This window comes from Anoplopoma fimbria, chromosome 20 (assembly GCF_027596085.1).
Source record: "Anoplopoma fimbria isolate UVic2021 breed Golden Eagle Sablefish chromosome 20, Afim_UVic_2022, whole genome shotgun sequence".
In the NCBI taxonomy this organism is placed as follows: domain Eukaryota; kingdom Metazoa; phylum Chordata; class Actinopteri; order Perciformes; family Anoplopomatidae; genus Anoplopoma; species Anoplopoma fimbria.
The window spans coordinates 12,001,915-12,019,371 of NC_072468.1; the positions used below are offsets into that span (position 1 = coordinate 12,001,915).

Sequence of the window (17,457 nt, forward strand, 5' to 3'; positions counted from 1 at the left end):
CAATTGTCCTGGTCCCACAAGTAGTAGCAAAATAAATATGTATTAATCTGCTGAGTATTGTCCCCAACAAATGAATAATTCAACGTGTTCATCAGAGAGTTCTAACTATTCAGGTCCTCCGTCAGAGTAGTCACTCAGCAGTTACCATCACCACAGCAACCTTTGATAGCTGCAAGACACACACAGGTGGTTGAGATGAGCTAATTAGTGCAGGTCGACACACACACACACACACTCAGGATTTAGTCTTTTCTCTACTTATTTACTCTGTCAGCTAAAAATACTCCATTCAAGCCTTAGTATGTTCCACAACTTTGATATGTTATTGGTATTTTTTCCTTTTTCAAAAGAGAACAGTAGTACTATAAGTCTTCAAATGGTTCAAACGCTGCAGCTAGAATTCAAACTAAGAGTAGAAAATGTGAGCACATAGGCCCTTTTCAAAGCATGTCATAGAAGGGTATACACAGGTGTGATTGATCAAATCAATTAAGGTCCCATTTTAATTTGTGAGTCACAGCTGTTCCAGTGAGCCAACATGCACTATAAACCCTTTTACAGTTTGTAAAGAATCATGACTTAACCACCAAAGATGGTGAATGTGACCTAAACAAACTGGTTTTCCAGGTCTTGGTATTCTTATTGAGGGGATAGGACACATAAGCAAGTGGCCCAGTTCTAAGTGGCCAGATATGTTCATGTGTTTGGTAGAGAAACCTAGAGCATGCAACGTTACACCAACGAGACATACAAGTCAAGAAAAGTCATTTAGATGCTTCAAACTACGTTATCATGTACAGAATGTCAAATACTATGATGTATAGACTCATATTGAGTTTTTAAATGGCCGCTAGGTGAAAATCACTGGATAACATGGTGACCTGTCGAACTGAAACACCTGTTGCTCTGACACGGTTGTGATCCATGTGATCCTGACAACCCAACATGCAACAGCCAGACATTTTGACACTGTTTGCGGTTTAAATTTAAAGTTCAAAGCTTGCTAACTTTGTTACCAACGTCCACGTTTGTGAAGACGTTGGCTGTAAAATGCTCTACACCAGGGCCTAAATCAACTGTGGGCTACAACTGTGTTTACCCTGCATGTCAAAATGAAATTGTTCTGTCAAGGAACATTCTAAGAAATTATGAGGAAAAGATTCTTTAATAAGATAAAGATTATTGTCTTCAATATTAACCAATAAGCTGAGTACCCCAAACAGCGAAGAGAAGTCAGTAAGTATTGATTTTGGTGTTTCAATTTGTTTGCAATAAGGGAAAAAAAATATCAAAGCACAAACACTTATTCTGAAGATGTGGTGCAAGACTCACTGCTATAGTTGAAATGGATTCATGACACAACACGGTAGAACATAACACACAGTCAAGATGGTGACTCACTCCCGTATTTGTGTGAACCACTTAGGAGTCCTGGTTTAGCGAAAGCCCCACAGTATTTATAGCCATGCGTATTCTGCCAGGTCAGGTCTCTATTATCCTGTCAGTAATAGTGTTCTTTGTTCAGTGTGAAAACAAGACAGGCTTCTTTTAAAAAAAGCAGTTTTGTCTTAAAGGAAACACACACCCCTTAAAATACTTTTTTATGATTTAAATGGACCTTACATTACTAAATCCCTTACCCTTTGTGTTATTCTTTTGGTAGACCAACTGCTGGTGACGTCACATCGTTTCTAGCTTTTTGCAGTGCCAGTGCAGCTCCAGTGAAGCGTAATAGCAGAAAATGTTCCTGCGGTCCAAAACATTACAGTTAACATCAGTTGTTTTCCACCACCAGTTTTACACTGATATCCTATACTCATACAGATAGACATCCATCACAGAGGAGGGAGGGCCACAAGGTGTGTGGTGATTTGAGTAACCCTTTTTCTGGGAATCTTCCTCTCTGATATTGCTCTCCCCACCCACACATATAACCAGCAATTGACTGCATCGAACAACAAACTGCTGATGTATTATATCTGGCAGCATAAGAACATCTGGGGGTGGACCCCTCCTTGAAGATTAGATTTGTTCCACATTGAGGAAAATGATTGCGTCTCTCGTAGAGAGTGAAGTGAGCACAGAGGTTTCTATTGGATAGGGTTAATCTGTGACCCATCCAACATTTTGCTACACATTCAGTTAATAATCAAACTCTTTCCTCTCATTATCCCAGTGTTGTGTGTGCTCAGGATAAACAGGGCTGTGTTTCACAAACAAAGCACTTGAGGTGATCTAGTCCGTTTATTAGTCCGTTATTCTATGAGAAGTGAAATGCATTTTAATGTGCTCTCTCCATTTTGCAGGAATTGTGTTTTACCAGGAATTTGAAGGCTTGGCTCTACTAAACATTTTCATGTTTCTTTTTGGGTAAGTATCCAAATCACACAGCAGTATTTGCAGCTCATTAAATTGCAGTATTTACAGTCCCTCCCCGAAACTCTTTTCCAGCTGTCTCCTGTCTTTCCTCGGGGTTTTCCTGATAGCCCGAAACAGGCCAAAAATAAAGCAACAAGATCCCAATTTTATTGCAATGGATAAGATTCCCAGTAAGTTTTTAAATCAGCCCTATTCACAATGTCGAATGTTTCACACCAACTCTCTTTGTATTGATTGGCCAGCGGTGACTGGTCTGAATCCGCTGGCAGAGACCCTGGATTTTTCAAACTGCTAATGTGTGCAGCCCTGGCAGCAAGGTCCATCTAACGAGCTCTGCTGTCCGTGTTCACAGGGAGAAGGCACACAGACAAAGTGCAGCCTGAGGCCAAGACTCAGACATACGGATCGCTGGCAGCCAAACTCATGTGCAACAGCGCCAGCCGGACCCACGACGATTCGTAGGAGTGGCTCCATCTGTTGGGACTGGAGCTTTGGGGTGGATTAGTATATGTGTGCATCCTTACCCCCTGGTACTTCGATAATATCTCTATTTATAAAAATTAATGGTAGACATCTATTCGTATTGGTGGCCATGATGGTCTTGGATTTTTTTTTAATTTATCAAAATGACCAATTACCTCTTCAAATATCCCAGAAATCTCTTGAGTGAAAAGTATTTCCAGCAGTGTTATGAGGAAAAATAATTTAAGAAAAAAAGGTCAACGAGGTCACTGTGAGCAATGTCTTCCAATGAAAAATGTGTATTATGTTAATTAATTGAATAAATTGGTCTATGTGTGATCACTTGTCAATAAACAAGGACAAGCTCTGGTTTGGCAAAATAAGTGCAATACTGCCCTCTACTGGTGGGGGAGGCTTAAAGACAAACACACAGCATTGGACATGTGTCCTGTTGATCTGGAGTAAAAGGAATGATCTTACTATAAAATGACAGATGTAGCTCAGGAGGAGTTACATACCGTAAACCCTTCCTAGTGGCTGATCAGCTCACTCATCTGACAGGTTTGACGTTGTGTGAAATACTTCAGCCTGCATCTCTCTCAAACCAAGAAGATGTAATGGAGCTCTCCTAAAAAGCACTAATGCCCGGCCATCTTTCCCTTTAATAAACTTAAGACTACTAGACTCAACTGCTACAAAACTTTAGTGTTGCCAAGCGACGGAACTCTCATCTGCCACCTACACATTATGGGATGTGTGGGAAACCTGTGTTTGTGCCCGTATAGCTATAAAAAGAATGTTCAAGTATCAGCTGTTCAGTTCATTTACTTATCAGGGCCAGGCCATGATGCTCTCCTCTGTGTGCTGGAACACTTGAGCGGTTTTACACACAAAGTTACAGCAATTAACCAAAGATGACAAATTCTGTCAAGTGCAGCATGGGTATTTTATTAGCTTATGTTGAAACAATCTTTAATGGAGTGGCTTGTTTTGAAACAGAAACTGACACTTTTTCAAATTCAAACCCATTAATCTGACATTTTAAAAAAAGAATAGAATACCACTAACTTAAATACACTTGTCATCCTTAGCGTGGATTTAGAGGGAAGTAAAATTAGCCTTAATTAATTATTTTTGGAAACCAAGTTGTGTTTAACTGATCTCTTTTGTGCAGCATTCCTCTTACAAAAAGCATCAGTATGAAAACACATCCAACCTTTCTCAACTGAAACCATAATGATGCCTCTTTCAGAGTAAAATATATAGAAGTAAAAAAAAAAAAAAAAGTTAGGCCCCATGCACAATATTAGGTCTTCCGAACATTACCAAGGCATAGGGATCACTTAGTTAATGAAGCATCATGCGACTTGATTACATATCATTTCAGGCCTCTGCAGGACAGAAGCCGTGTTGATCTTTGTTAAGTTCTGCACAGGCTCAGACGTTTCAATCAAACCTCTAGGTTGACTTTAGTGAAGCGGTAGTGCAGGGACGCGGGGTTGCGCAGCAGCAACGTTCCTCTGTGTTCCACCGGCTGGCTGAAGAGGGTGCTGAGGAGACCGGCCACACTGACGAACCCCAGTGCCTCCCCACAGCCGGCAGACAGGGAGAAGTCGCCCTGGGTGACCCAGCCTAGCGTCACCCGGGAGCAGTGGGAGGTGACGCTCGGAAGAGGGTCCGGCCACAGCCCAAAGGTGAGGTCAGGGGTTGATTGGGGGGAGGATTTGGGGCCTTTAGATGTGGTGGGGTTTGGTTCAGAGCCAGAGCGTGGGTCTGACTCTCTGCCCTCTGGCTTATCGGAACACAAAGACGAGGCAGCAGCCCTCTTGGGGCCCTTCTTTCGACGTCTAATTCGACTTTTAAAGTGGTCTCTGTGCGTCGGCTCCTGGGGGCCACTGCCGCCGCCGGACTCCTTGTCCAGCAGCTTCAGGTCCTCCGTGGTTGGCACGCACACCATGGCGTGGAGCTCTGGTTTGCCCTTGGACAGCAGCCTAAGGCGCACCCACACCAGACTCGTCCCGTGTGCTGACAGAAACAGCTTCATGGCCGACCGGTCGAGAGGGGACAGCTCGCCGCCACGGCGTGCCCTTTGACCTTTAGATGTCGTGGGTCTGCACCAACCAGAGAGCAGCCTCAGTGACTTTCTGTTCCTGGGAAGCATAAAAAATGTTTTTAAATCCATTTATACCAAGTGATTCATATGCAAAAAGAAAAGTTGTGTTGGCCCTGTTAGGTGCCCCGAGGGACAATAAATTTGGTTGAAGCACATTTTTTAATTCCTAATGCTGAAAACAAAAAGGCAGCCAATGGACAGTGAAAATCCATCAATTTTTTTTTCTCATAAAGTCAGTCGTTACTCAAAGCCGGTGTGATGGTTTTATGAAGATAGATGCAACTCTTCCCCCTCCACTAATCTCTGTGATGTATTGCAGCAATTTAAGGCTGGACGTACTTTGGGTATTCTCATCAGGGACGCGATGATGAAAGGGAGGTAGACGAGAGAAGCACCATGCATCAAGCCTGTCAAAAGCTGCGCCGGGGTCTCTTCATTAAAAAAATAAAAAAAAATATAGGAGACGCAATGATTGGAGGTCAAACTCTCCCCCCACCCCTAAAAACGCTGCACATTACTTCTCGAGGGACCTTTAAAAGTCAAGTGCATTAATATTGTTAGAAGTGTGATTTAGATGTTAAGGATGTAAAAGGGAGTTTGGCGTAAAACTGCAGTGGGTGTGTTTTGAGTCAAAGCAAACATGAGTTTATTTTCACAATAAGACAAGCGAGAGAGAAGTGAAGAGTACACAAGACAAACGGTTACCTCAGTACAGTGACCCGTCTCGGAGGCGTTACTACGGTGACGTCTCTGCGTGATGTCGCCGCCTCCTCCATCACAGCATCGGCCTCTGTCGCCGTTTGGGTCCGGTGGTCTCCTTCCCCCTCCTCTCCTCCTTCCCTCAAGATGAGCTCCCACTCCTCGGACAGCTGTTGCCACGGGCAACAGAAAGGGGCCAGACAGCCGTGTTTAATGTAATTGGTCCTTTTGGCGGGCGGATTCCTACGGGAGGGGGGGTCAGAAGGTCAAACCCTTGTCTAGCTGCTTGGGGGGCAGCCCTGTAAATGTATCTAACAAATCGCGACTGCTGCTCGGGCAGAAAGTAGAGGAAGAGAAGCATAATCTCGTGTGCATGGTGGGAAATTAACCGGGTCAGAACTTGGAAGTATTTCCATCTATCAAACCTCTTATCCACTGACACCATCACCACTCCGACTCTTATTTTCTAGCAGAGGATTGAACATACGGTATATACAGTCATACAGTAACAGAACACTACAAAGCATCTCCAGTTACAACAGGGTCTGATTATCACCTCACTTTATGTTGTATAACTGAAAACATTTCCCCTCACAGTTAAAAAAGGGTCATTTGAGGTTTGCCAATGAGTGATTAAAAATATATAAAACAACTCCATCAGTAAAATGGACCTTCTAATATTCTGGGAAATTTGTATTCCATCAGCAGGCTGACATACCAGTGATATGCCAAAATAATATTACAAGATACACAAAAGCTTTGGCAGCACAACATGTCCCCACAGTGATCATAATAATATTAATTACACACAACAATAATATGTTTGGTTTCTTTTCCTGCTCAGTTTTTCAGCTGACCTTTTGAACTTGTGCAGGAGCTGAGCCTCCTGCTCCTCCTGAAAGCGAACGCCTGCAGGGCAGTCTGGGTAATCATGGGGGAAGTGTGGGGCTCCTTTATTCTGAGAGTGTTTCAGACTCATGGTCAGGCCTCCGATGCGAACCCCTCTGTACGTCTGGCAGAGGAGAGAAAGCAAAGAATGCCGGATTTCACGGAACAAATAAAGTGAACCCGAGGGCTTCTAGTCCTCCTTTAGATTTCAAGGTACATTTAACATTTCACAGTTCTTGTCCGAACAAAATGGAACTGCCCCAAAACACAAGCAAGGCAACGCGAATAATAAACACATCTTTCACGGAGCTTTCCATACTGACATCCAAAGTATTATACGCTGTACACATGCTGCCTCGCAGCACCTTCATTTAAATACCAGGAAACCTGCATGTTCAGTTTGAAATAGAGTTACCGCCACGCAGCTGTAACACTCAAACCAGTTAGCGTGCAGTGACATCCGTGTCTCTGGCCACGGCGTTCCATCAGTGCGAAGGTATAATCAAATCCATATCACCCAGGTCTGACCAACTAGGCCTCATCACTCTACCTGATATACTACAGCTGATAAGTATTAATGACTCAAACAGCTAAAATTGTGCTGGATAGACAAGCAGCAGTTTTTCAGAGCAGAATTAATATCAGTGAATACAAGTGTTTTAACCCATAGAAATAGAATAGAAGTAAAATGGACCTTGAACTGTTTTTTACGAGGTTATTTGACAAAAGAAAAAGGTGATTGTAGTTGTTTAGTAAAGTGCTTGACAGGAAAGAGCGGAGTAGCCTCTCACATGTGTAATTATGAATCCTCTGCTCTTCATGCGTAGCCGGTTGAGGCAGACACGACTGGTTAAGGTTAAGCATTGACCTTAAGTTGTAAGGGTCAGGATGGCCCATTGGTCAGGGCATGTGACCCGAACACATCAGGTTACCAGTAACTCGCTGCGCATGGACGCCTATTAAATACTAGCATTGAATGCTGCACAGGTCTTTCAAAAGGAGAGCAGTGGGATTCTTAATAACTAAACTACGCTCCAGAGACAGGTGGCTGGCTACTTAGCTAGGTAACAAGCTTGTCATCCACCAAGCGGAGAAGAGTGAGGTGGAGGGACGTTTGAACCCAGCGCTGCCATCAGCCACCAGTCCGCTGATTGGCTCATATTCTGAAACCAGCGTAGAATGACGCAATGAGCATGCGAGCCATTAGCCAGCTGTCCAATGGTTAGCTAGCTTGCCAATTCCACGACACTTAAATGATACACTGGTTAGAGAAAATGAGCCGAACAAAGTTGGCACTCATCTGGTAACAAATGTGCTGTGATAATAGTGTGCAGATGAAGCATGACGTTTTTAATTTTACTCATTTACCCTGGCTCTCTGTGCTTCATAACATTTCTACTCTACTGCTCATTGAAGTAGTTACTGTAAAACTTCATCTCAGTGAGTCCGCCACTTGTCACAAGGCCGTTTAGTAGTTTAGACGGAAGATAATCCTTTTCCAAGGGTAGCAATGGCAATGTCTACTCCTATTATATTTCTGTAGTTGTAAGAAATGAAAAGATAATAAAGTGAAATTCAACTGAATAAAGGCACTGTTCATGGTACCTACCAGTGGGACCCAGAAGGCCATGCCCCATCCTTTGGGAAGCAGCAGATCCCATCCAGCACCCCAGCAGCTCATCTCATGCCCCACCTGTTTGCCGGGCTGGTGGACCAGCAGGATGGGGACTCGGCCCTGCGGGGGAGTGGGGCTCAGCCTGGAGCCCGGCACCAGCACCTCACTCTTCATACGGTTCAGCTCCTGTAGGCAATGCAGAGAACATGCTAGAGGTGAGAGACACATCAAGCTCACCTGAGCTTCTAGGAATAGAGATGATTGGCTGTGATGTTAAGATGGTATATAAGCAAAAGTACAATAACCATAACTGAAAAGTACAGTATGACATTTAACTACCTGCTCTGATATCTTGTTATCCGTGACGTTTTCCCGGACAGATCGCTCCCACAGGTTACTCTGACAGCAGTGTGCTGGGACTCCTCGCAACATCAGCTCCCTCCTCTTCTCCTCTTCCTCTTCTGAAACAAACACAGCACACACATGGCACGCTCCTGTATGACCGTCATCACTCGTGTCAGAGGAGACGTGTGAAGCTCCCTGCGTCTGATCTATGACCCAACATCATTCATATATGATTCACCAAACAGCTGAGTTTACTGGGTTTCACAAATGATAATTTCATAGATATGAAAACCTGTTCCAGGTTCCAGATAACTGGAACAGAAAATGAAAATATTTGTAAATGTAACTAATTCTATTGGCAAATGTGGCTACAAAGGCATTCACCCTGGGTTAAATTATTAACCCTTGCTGCATGTCAGAAAGTGAGCAGCTCTGTTCAAAATAAATGAATATGAATGTGAATATCTCTTGTTAAACTAGTGACATCATTATTTCTTTATATCAAGTCACAAACTTGAGGAATAATTCTGGTTATTTTAAGGTGTGCCTTATCCTGGATGCTATGGCTGCTAATGCTGTTCTAGCTACTGGTAAATGCAAAGCAAGACATGTCTTGTGTTTGTTTATGCTTGATTTTAAAAGTACAAATGGAAGATTGTAGATGTGGGCATCCGATGTGTGGAATACAAGATGCTTTTCGAGGTCTGTTCCCCTAGCCCACAACCGTCAATCACGTGAGCAAAGGACTTAACTGGAAATGTGCAAACTGAGAAAAGCTCTACACTGACAAAATGGACTACATGTCTTATCAGAAGTGAGCAAAGTGAATCAGTTGTTGTCGGTCACTGAGGGTGTGTTTGGAGCACAGGGTCCTGCCAGGATTCGAACCTGGAACATCTGCATGGCCAGGCAGAGGCCCCCCGGAGCACAGAACCAGATGTGTACTCACTTACACAACCTCATGACCAGAAACAACGGACTGATTCTATGTTCGACTAGAAAGGTGCACCCAGTAGAGTGCACATCTCCACCCGGTATGTCTGCAACTAAGCTGTGTGTTTACGGATAGTTCTGCAAAACTGAGTAAATTGTTTCCCGCTATGTGTCTCACTTGCGGGGGACAGTTTAGAGTAGTGAGTGAGGTGTAAGCATTCAATAAATGGCCGTATAAAACATGCAATAAAAAGGTGTTTTTTAGAAAGTGTGAGTCACTGCTACCGGGGGAGGTCCTTGAGCATAAAGCCATAACTAGGCATCCAAAATATTATGCAGTTCCGTGCAGCAGCATGAGATTGACAGAGAAGCACAAATACTTTCACTCACTCACACACAAACAACTGATCTCATTATCTCCTGGCAGAGATAATGACTATAGATATGTCTTATGTAATAGTCTCTGTAATAGTTTTCTGCTGGTCTATATGAAACAGGAAAGTTTCGATCCATCTGCACACTATATGACACAATCCACATCGATAAACAGAGGGGATGATTTGAGTCGGGGGAAATAATATACGACTGTATGAGCTTTGTAACCCTTGCAAGTCTGAAAACCACCTGTCCTGACTCCTACAATGTGTGTCTGGTAGGTCAGATTTTACCTTGTGCCTGCTTTACACTGGGTAAAGCTTTAACCTTCTTTGTGGGTAATGTCAGCCTGGGGTCATCAACATTCAGACCAAGTACTGTGCCCGAGGGGAGGTCTCCAGTTGAATAGATGCCTGGAGGAATCACACAGTCATGGTCAGATGAACATGTACAAAACGTATCTCACTGGTCAGCAAAAAGTTAGTATTATCTGAAAAAAAAACAAAAAAAAACATTGACATTGACAAAAGAAATGAACAACAGACCTTTCAGTAGTTGAAAGACATCGGCTTGTTGTTGATGCAGGTCCATCTTGCTCTCATTTTTGCAGTGCTCAGGCCACCAGAGAGAGGAGGGCTGGGATTTGCTCATTTCCTTAAAAGAAAAAAAAAAAAAAAAAAAAAAAAAAAAAAAGATCTTGTTAAACACAGTCCTTCAGAGTGAAATGCAAATATATTTCATAAGTCTTACATCACAGTTTGTAGCTGCTTCTATAGTTTCCGCCAGAAAAGAATGGGACTGTGGTCCAATCAGACGATAGCGTACGATCTCCATCGTGAGATCACTGCAACAGATGTCAAATAAAATAATTCCCATCACCATTTGGAGTGAAAATAATGAATTGAAGCCAATTTTTACTCAGTTTGCATCTCAATTAAATTCCCTCCTAACTACGCTAACCTTATAACGATCCCATTTGAGCTGGACTTCCAGGTAACCGGGGTGGTGGGAGATCTGGTTCCATCTCCCAGGATCTTCTTGGCAGGAGGTTCACCGTCAACTTTACAGGTTTGCTTTCTCTTGATTCCAGTCACCTGCTTGGCCTTAGGGGTTGATTCAGGCTTTGGTTCCAGTTTTATGGCGGGAACAACGTCAGCGGGTGTCACCGCTGGAGCAACGGGGGGAAGTACGGCCTCACAACACTGGCAGACAGTTTGTAACTCAAGAAGAAGGTCCTGCAAGGAGCACACAGTTAGAGGTAATGGTCTTGCTGCCCTCTTCTCTCCATTCACTATCATTTCCACAACAACCAAACCTTTCACCAACAATGTTCAGAATAATAAATCCTAAATACTTTTAATGTTCATAAAGCACCTACTGCACCTGTTTTGTTGTGGGATGAGCCCAAATCCACAGCTGCCTGTGGGTTGAGCCCTGTGCACGGGGTCTCCAGAGGAAGGTGACAGGGCCCAGGGGCTGCATGGGGTACTGTCCTGCTCTGTACACTACCACACTGCCCTGTCTTTGCCCTGATAGACTCAGTGCTGCAGCAAATGTGGGACCTGGAAAACATACACCACTCGCATATTACGCCAATTGGTCCATCTAAACATAGATTTGTATCATTGATATTACCACTGGAAAAATAGGTCCACATTCCCTGTATTTTAGAGCATTAAATAAAGACCAAATGTGTGTATTTGTGGTTGGTGTACTGTGTATTCTCACCAGCCTCCTTGCTGGTCAGCTGGGACAGAGAAGCCAGCAGCTTGTCTTCCTCTCCGTGTAGCTCTATGCAGCAGTAGTAAGAAAGGTCCTGAGTGAACAAAACCCAAAAAAAAGGTCACATTTGTTGTTCTGGCAGTGAAATCACATTAATGACAATCCTAGCTTTGTGACAAAAATGAAACCTGGTTACCTGTAGCAGGCAGTGGCTGCTCATAGCCCTGTAGCTGGACCGGTAACACTTGTATGTGGGTCTGTCCCCGAGACAGTAGCCCCACTTTTTTACCATGTGGAAGCGCTTGGCGTGCCAAATGTGCGTCTCCAGCCACATGTTCTTCCTCTGCCGGCGGTTGAACTCCAGCAGCAGGTTTCCGTGCCGGCGGCGGGCCTTGCGGCTCTTGCTCTTCGCCTCCTCCTTCTTCTTGCCGCCCTGGAGGCTCTTCTCTCGCTGGAGGGAGGACACAGAAATGTCAGTGTGCTCGGGGACGCAGAAACACCAGACATAGAATGTTACCTGAAATAACATGGGTACGCCAAGATGGCGTACCCATGTTATTTCCAATAGGAGGAAATATTCCGAGCTTTACCATCCTGTTGGCCAAATCTCTCAGTCTGCAAGGGAGCCGCTTGGTGTTGTGGCTCATCGCCCGTCTCCTCATGTGTTTGGGTAAGGCTCCAAACACATGGCAGCTGCCCGTTGTCTTGGTGACGGCTTTCAGCATGGTGCTCACCTCCGCCGCCCTGGCCCTGGCAAAAGCTCCAGCTGTGTAGGGACGGGAGCAGGGGAGAAGGGTGGAAGCACTGAATTTAAAAAAAGTCAGTAATCTGACTGTGACCTAAGTAGGTGTGTGTTTAATAAAAGGATAACTGGAAAAACTAGACCAGAAGAAAGCAATGGATCTAAGAGCGAACTCTGACCATTTTCTATGGAAATGGTGAAAGATGGATCTCAATAGCTATCAGGACTTTTTATTGGAAAAATCACAGGGTGGTGAAGACATTATGCTATCTTTAAAAAAAAAATAAAAAAAGTGAATTTGGAAGAGTGGGACAATGTTTTTACCAGTGATGTATTTTGGCATCTCCTTGGCGTAGCCGCCACCATCTCTCTGGTGTCCTCGGACCCATCCCCCCCGCTGGTGGGGGTTCTTTGGCCTTTCTGTATTTGGATAGAAGCCAGATGGACCAGCACCACCGGCCTCACCACCAGCTCCACCTCCACCTGTGGAGAGATCATTATTTTGTAATTTGCCTAAAGCTTCAAGATTGTGTTTGTTCAAGAAGCGTTATAGAAACAGAAATGGTAAGCCAAGGGTCTTAAGGTGGCTTCTGTTCTGAATACTAGCCTATTCATGTGGTTCTGACTTAAAGAGGAGCCTGTGTCCAAATCGGTTTTTATACCTAGTTTCCGTTATTGTGCTTTTACAATATTAGCATTTTCATTAACCATTTTGTGTTAAGAATATCATAGCATAGGAGACCAAGGCTCATTTTTACCCAGAGATCCCCTGATGAGTTCATTCAGATAAATTCGAGTTTTTAGATAACCCGTCCACAGATAAGTCGGATAATCGATAAGTTGAAGGCAGTAACACTGCAGCTGACATGGACTGTGTCCTGTATAACAGAGCGATGGGTTTGTTGATATTCATGCTCATTGATACACAGTTACATTAAATGATGCTGCCAGACAGGACGCATACTGAAATGTGCTGACCATGCAGCAGCAAGAGGCGACGAGGTCACGGAGAGCACGAGGATAGAGAATAGGTCGCATACAGCATCACACGAACAAAGGCAGACATATTGGACCATAACAGATAAAAAAAAGTGAAGGCACAGTACCGGTGACCGGAGTGTCCCCCCCGTTCTTCTGTGTGCTGCTCTCCAGCACAGATGGGTACTGAACACTGGCGGGCTGGTTCCTCATCTTCTTCTCGCGCATTTTCACTTTAGCTGCAGACATCTTCTACAGACAACCACAAGGCAGCCTCAGAGATGAGCTGAACGAAAAGCTGACACTTCAAACACTAACATGACGTGCCAGGGTTCGCTATGGCTAACGTTAGCTAGCTAGGCTACTTTACACCTCGTTAAGTTGTGGTTTGTTTAGCTAGCTAATTAACAACAACAGATACAATACAGCTGAAAACAAAAGGAGAGAAATGTTCACCTCTAGATTCCCCACTATTATAGTACATCAGAAACTCTGCTCCGAATGTAGTCCTGTCTATTTCCAGTCAGCTACCATGTGAGTTTTCCCCACGCTGGTTGACGTAACGTGTGCTTCTTAGTACGTGGGGTTCATGGGATTTGTAGTGTATCGGCGCAACTAAAAGTTACAATGCCAACAGACGGCAATTATCTTGAATTCATGTCTTCTTTTGTCACGAGTAACGTTAAATCTGAATCTGAGCATAACATATTTTAAAAGTATGACCGCACTTGTGCAAAAAATAGAAAATAAAAAAACGCGTTTGCGCTTCTAAACTGTCATTTACAGTAACGCCGCTCCTACGTCATCCAGCGCCCTTGCAGCTTTTTCCTCTCTGTGCTTGCAGCTGCGTTACAGCACTTGTGTCTTTCACTTGGTTTCGTGCACATATTTCTAATAAAATGGCTGCATTAATCAGGAGGATCATCAGCACCACTAAAGCTCCTGCTGCTATCGGCCCGTACAGGTGAGGAGAGCTTTGAGGTCGGACCAAGTTACAGCTGGCACACACTCTGACGTAGTAAAAGTCAAACTGACACCCATAGACATTCAGCAACAGTGTTGGTAAGGTGTAAAGAGAGTCATGGCTTTTTTGTTTTTTTTGTTAATATCATCAGGTATTTGTGTTTAAGTGCACTGAGGAGAGCACTGTGTCGTCCAGTGAGTTAGTGGGTGCAGTGAGGGCAGCAGTCACTCAATGAAATGCTAGGGAGCAAAGTGCAAAACATTTTTGGATTGCACTTTACACTTTGAAAACAGCAAACTGTGCTCAGTGCACCTTTATAAAGTGTAGTATGACTGCATTAAAATGTTGGGTCAAATGGTACTGTGTCTTCACCTTGACTTGCAGTTGTGCAATTACATAAACTCTGGGAGTTGAAAAAAAGCAAGTGGACATATAGTCAAACAATGATAATACAAAGTTTTTTGCCTAAATTACGGCATTATTAGAGACTTTGGAAATGAACAAAATCCCTGCTTTTACTTTCTGTCTGCTCTCCATCTGTAGCAGTGAAAAACACCAGAAAGGACAATATGATTGTACACCTTTTTTCTGAAAGAGGTAACCCGGCATTTAACCCCATGTGGGTGACTCTTTGTCCCTGTTTGTGTGTGTCCCAGCCAAGCGGTGGTGGCAGATCGGACCATGTATATCTCAGGACAGCTGGGGATGAATCCGGCTAATGGACAGTTGGTGGAAGGGGGCGTTCAGGCTCAAACCAGACAGGTGACCCAACAGAAAATGAATAAAGTGAACACTGGTAGGGTGTACCAGGGTTCACTCATTAATTTACCAGGAGCATTGCAAAATCCAATATATTTAAGTGGTTTACTGTAATGATGAGTATGGTTGTGGTTTCTTGTTTCTCCCCTTTATTCGTGTCACTTAATTCATCTATTAGGTTTCTCATATTCTTTTCATAGAGAGGTTGTTAACTGCATAAATAGAATAGATTATTGAGAGTAAATGGGATCTGTATTGAGAGTAAATTAAACAAAACAGAGCTCTGACATCTAGAAATTATTTTCCCGCAGGCTCTTGTGAATATGGGTGAGATCCTCAAAACGGCTGGGTGCGGTTATGAGAACGGTGAGGAAAGAAAAAAAGTTCACACGGGAGAATTATTTTATCACAGGTCCTCACATCTGCTTTGTCTTTGTCTACTGCAGTCGTCAAAACCACAGTGCTCCTAGCCGACATGAATGACTTCACCAGTGTCAACGACGTTTACAAGCAGTGTAAGTATCATTGATTGACTTAATAGGATTTTTTAGTAGCAATTTAAATCGCACTGAGCCATGGTCAAAACAAACACTTCTTAGGCCAGTTCAACACTTCCTCCTTGCAGTACAGACTTCCCCACTGGGTGTCAGCACAATCCAGAGAAGCTGAATACGTGACTTTCACTTGAAGGCTTAAAGCTTCTTCATCATTGCCTTTGTGCACACTGGCTTCATTCTCACCCAGAGTTCACAGGGTTCCGTAGTCACATGTTTTTGAGTGCTCACCTGCAGTCATACACTCTTTATTAATTCACTTTAAATGCCAATCTTACCATTATATTTGTTCGGGCACATCCTTGAGATAATTGTTCTCCTTGAATAAGCCTTATTCGTATTATCAATATACCAAGAGAGCACATTCTGAGGTATGAGACAAGCTGGCTGTTTGTCAACACACCGGTACAGGGGCAGCTAAGTAGAGTGAAACCTGAGCTGCTGCCAGCGGTTTAAGCCTTAAATGTCAGACAAACATGCCACATCTGATGGCTCCAAAGAAATCCTATTACTCCAATTACAAAGCCCACATGGGAAACCCAGAAATATATTTAACATGGAGAGTATGACTTTGATCTTCATGCACTGTATTCATTTCAGTGTCATTTGAAGTAGTTTCCAGATCCAACTACCTGAAGTATTCAGGAATATTACATAAGGAAAGGGATGAAATCTGTACGTGGTACAGTAAAAGTGAGAAAGCAATATCTTTTTCCAAAGAGTCAATATTTGGACTTTGCATGTCTTAGCCGTGCTGTTAGTGATGCCTCAAAACACAACTCCTACCTGACACTAAATGTTTTAAGAACAACAAAAGCTTTCATGAGCTCGATGTAGGTTCAGTAACAAAAGACCCGTTAACTGACGGATCTCAGCACAGGTGTAAATGATAACACGAACGACTGCTTGTGCAGAATGAGTCCCTTTTTAGTTTTATTGGTTACACCTGTGCTTCTCTTGCTGTGACCGTAGAAGCACCTGCAATGCAAAAAAAGGCTTTTTATTTCATATTAATCAGTAATGAGCCTTTCATATTAACGTGTTAACTGTAATGGCTTCAAATCAGACGTGTGTTGGAATTTTAATTAGTTGTGCTAAGAAAATACAAGTTACATTATTGTCAACCATGTGTTTGTTTAATATCAAACTGTTTAAAATGTGTGTGTTGGTAACCTTATGCCATTAAATGCGCTGCTCTCTAGTCTTCAGCACTAACTACCCAGCCAGAGCTGCCTACCAGGTTGCCGCTCTCCCCAGAGTAAGTATTTGATGAAGAGTCATTTCCATTGATTCTGCCGTGGATTCAACACTAGTGTTGTATGTTCTCTTTCTTTTTTCTATCTAGGGTGGACTGGTTGAGATTGAAGCAGTTGCTGTATTGGGCCCTCTGACCGATGCATCCTAAGAAGAACATCCATCAAAAAAGAAAAAAGATGCTGATCACTGAAAATGATAGTGTGTGCGCCTTGTTTTGTGGAGCACTCAAGCGTTGATGAAACAAAATTCCTACAGAGCACCAATCATTTTTATCATATTTTGTAGAGATTATGAGGATTTAACAGTGTCATAAATGAACCTCTCAGACAGGACCAGTACACTTTCTCCTCTCTCATTAACGTTGATGAGACGTGTGTGGAGACTACGCTGCATGTTAAATTCCCTCTGCTCACGTTTCACTTACAATAGCTGAAGAGTATCTAAGCCTACCTGCTCTTATTGAGTTACACTGTACCGGCCATGTCCTCACCAGACTTACCCGTGGCAGTGTATCCTCTATCATTGATCCAGGGGATGGATGATGAAATATTACTCAATAATAAATGTTTTTTTATTTGCTTAAGTGGCATTTTGTTTCCTTGATGTCAACGAAACTACTTCGGTCTTAAACTGTGAGCATAACGTTTATCCAAAATATTGTTGACTTTAAGG

The 17,457-nt window shown here is 43.3% G+C and overlaps 3 protein-coding genes across 5 annotated transcripts in view; 2 read left to right on the forward strand and 1 right to left on the reverse strand.

Moving 5' to 3' along the window:
- Positions 1 to 3,121, forward strand: part of LOC129109653 (NIPA-like protein 2) — a 28,040-nt gene extending 24,919 nt beyond the window's left edge. The window contains exons 9-11 of the mRNA XM_054621765.1: positions 2,307 to 2,370; positions 2,452 to 2,549; positions 2,732 to 3,121. Of these exons, the coding sequence (XP_054477740.1) occupies positions 2,307 to 2,370; positions 2,452 to 2,549; positions 2,732 to 2,841 (272 nt within the window). The 3' untranslated portion in view covers positions 2,842 to 3,121. The remainder of the gene's footprint in view (positions 1 to 2,306; positions 2,371 to 2,451; positions 2,550 to 2,731) is intronic.
- A 648-nt stretch (positions 3,122 to 3,769) lies between these two features.
- pop1 (POP1 homolog, ribonuclease P/MRP subunit) lies at positions 3,770 to 13,960 on the reverse strand. 3 transcript variants are annotated; one of them, XM_054620865.1, is made up of 16 exons: positions 13,708 to 13,960; positions 13,380 to 13,500; positions 12,598 to 12,756; positions 12,122 to 12,297; positions 11,728 to 11,982; positions 11,538 to 11,625; positions 11,193 to 11,371; positions 10,770 to 11,044; positions 10,560 to 10,653; positions 10,355 to 10,463; positions 10,103 to 10,222; positions 8,496 to 8,617; positions 8,151 to 8,342; positions 6,511 to 6,665; positions 5,660 to 5,896; positions 3,770 to 4,991 (listed from the first exon to the last, which is right to left on the reverse strand). In XM_054620865.1, exons 2-16 carry the CDS (start codon positions 13,498 to 13,500, stop codon positions 4,292 to 4,294), a joined length of 2,982 nt encoding a protein of 993 aa, XP_054476840.1. In that variant the 5' UTR covers positions 13,708 to 13,960; the 3' UTR covers positions 3,770 to 4,291. The 3 variants fall into 3 exon arrangements, with proteins under 3 accessions (XP_054476840.1, XP_054476838.1, XP_054476839.1); XM_054620863.1 differs by having other exon boundaries at positions 13,380 to 13,503; XM_054620864.1 differs by having other exon boundaries at positions 13,380 to 13,537.
- Positions 13,961 to 14,047: 87 nt separating this feature from the next.
- LOC129108978 (2-iminobutanoate/2-iminopropanoate deaminase-like) lies at positions 14,048 to 17,368 on the forward strand. The gene is made up of 6 exons (XM_054620869.1): positions 14,048 to 14,215; positions 14,872 to 14,977; positions 15,286 to 15,340; positions 15,421 to 15,489; positions 16,731 to 16,786; positions 16,874 to 17,368. Exons 1-6 carry the CDS (start codon positions 14,151 to 14,153, stop codon positions 16,931 to 16,933), a joined length of 411 nt encoding a protein of 136 aa, XP_054476844.1. The 5' UTR covers positions 14,048 to 14,150; the 3' UTR covers positions 16,934 to 17,368.
- Positions 17,369 to 17,457: the final 89 nt, after the last annotated feature.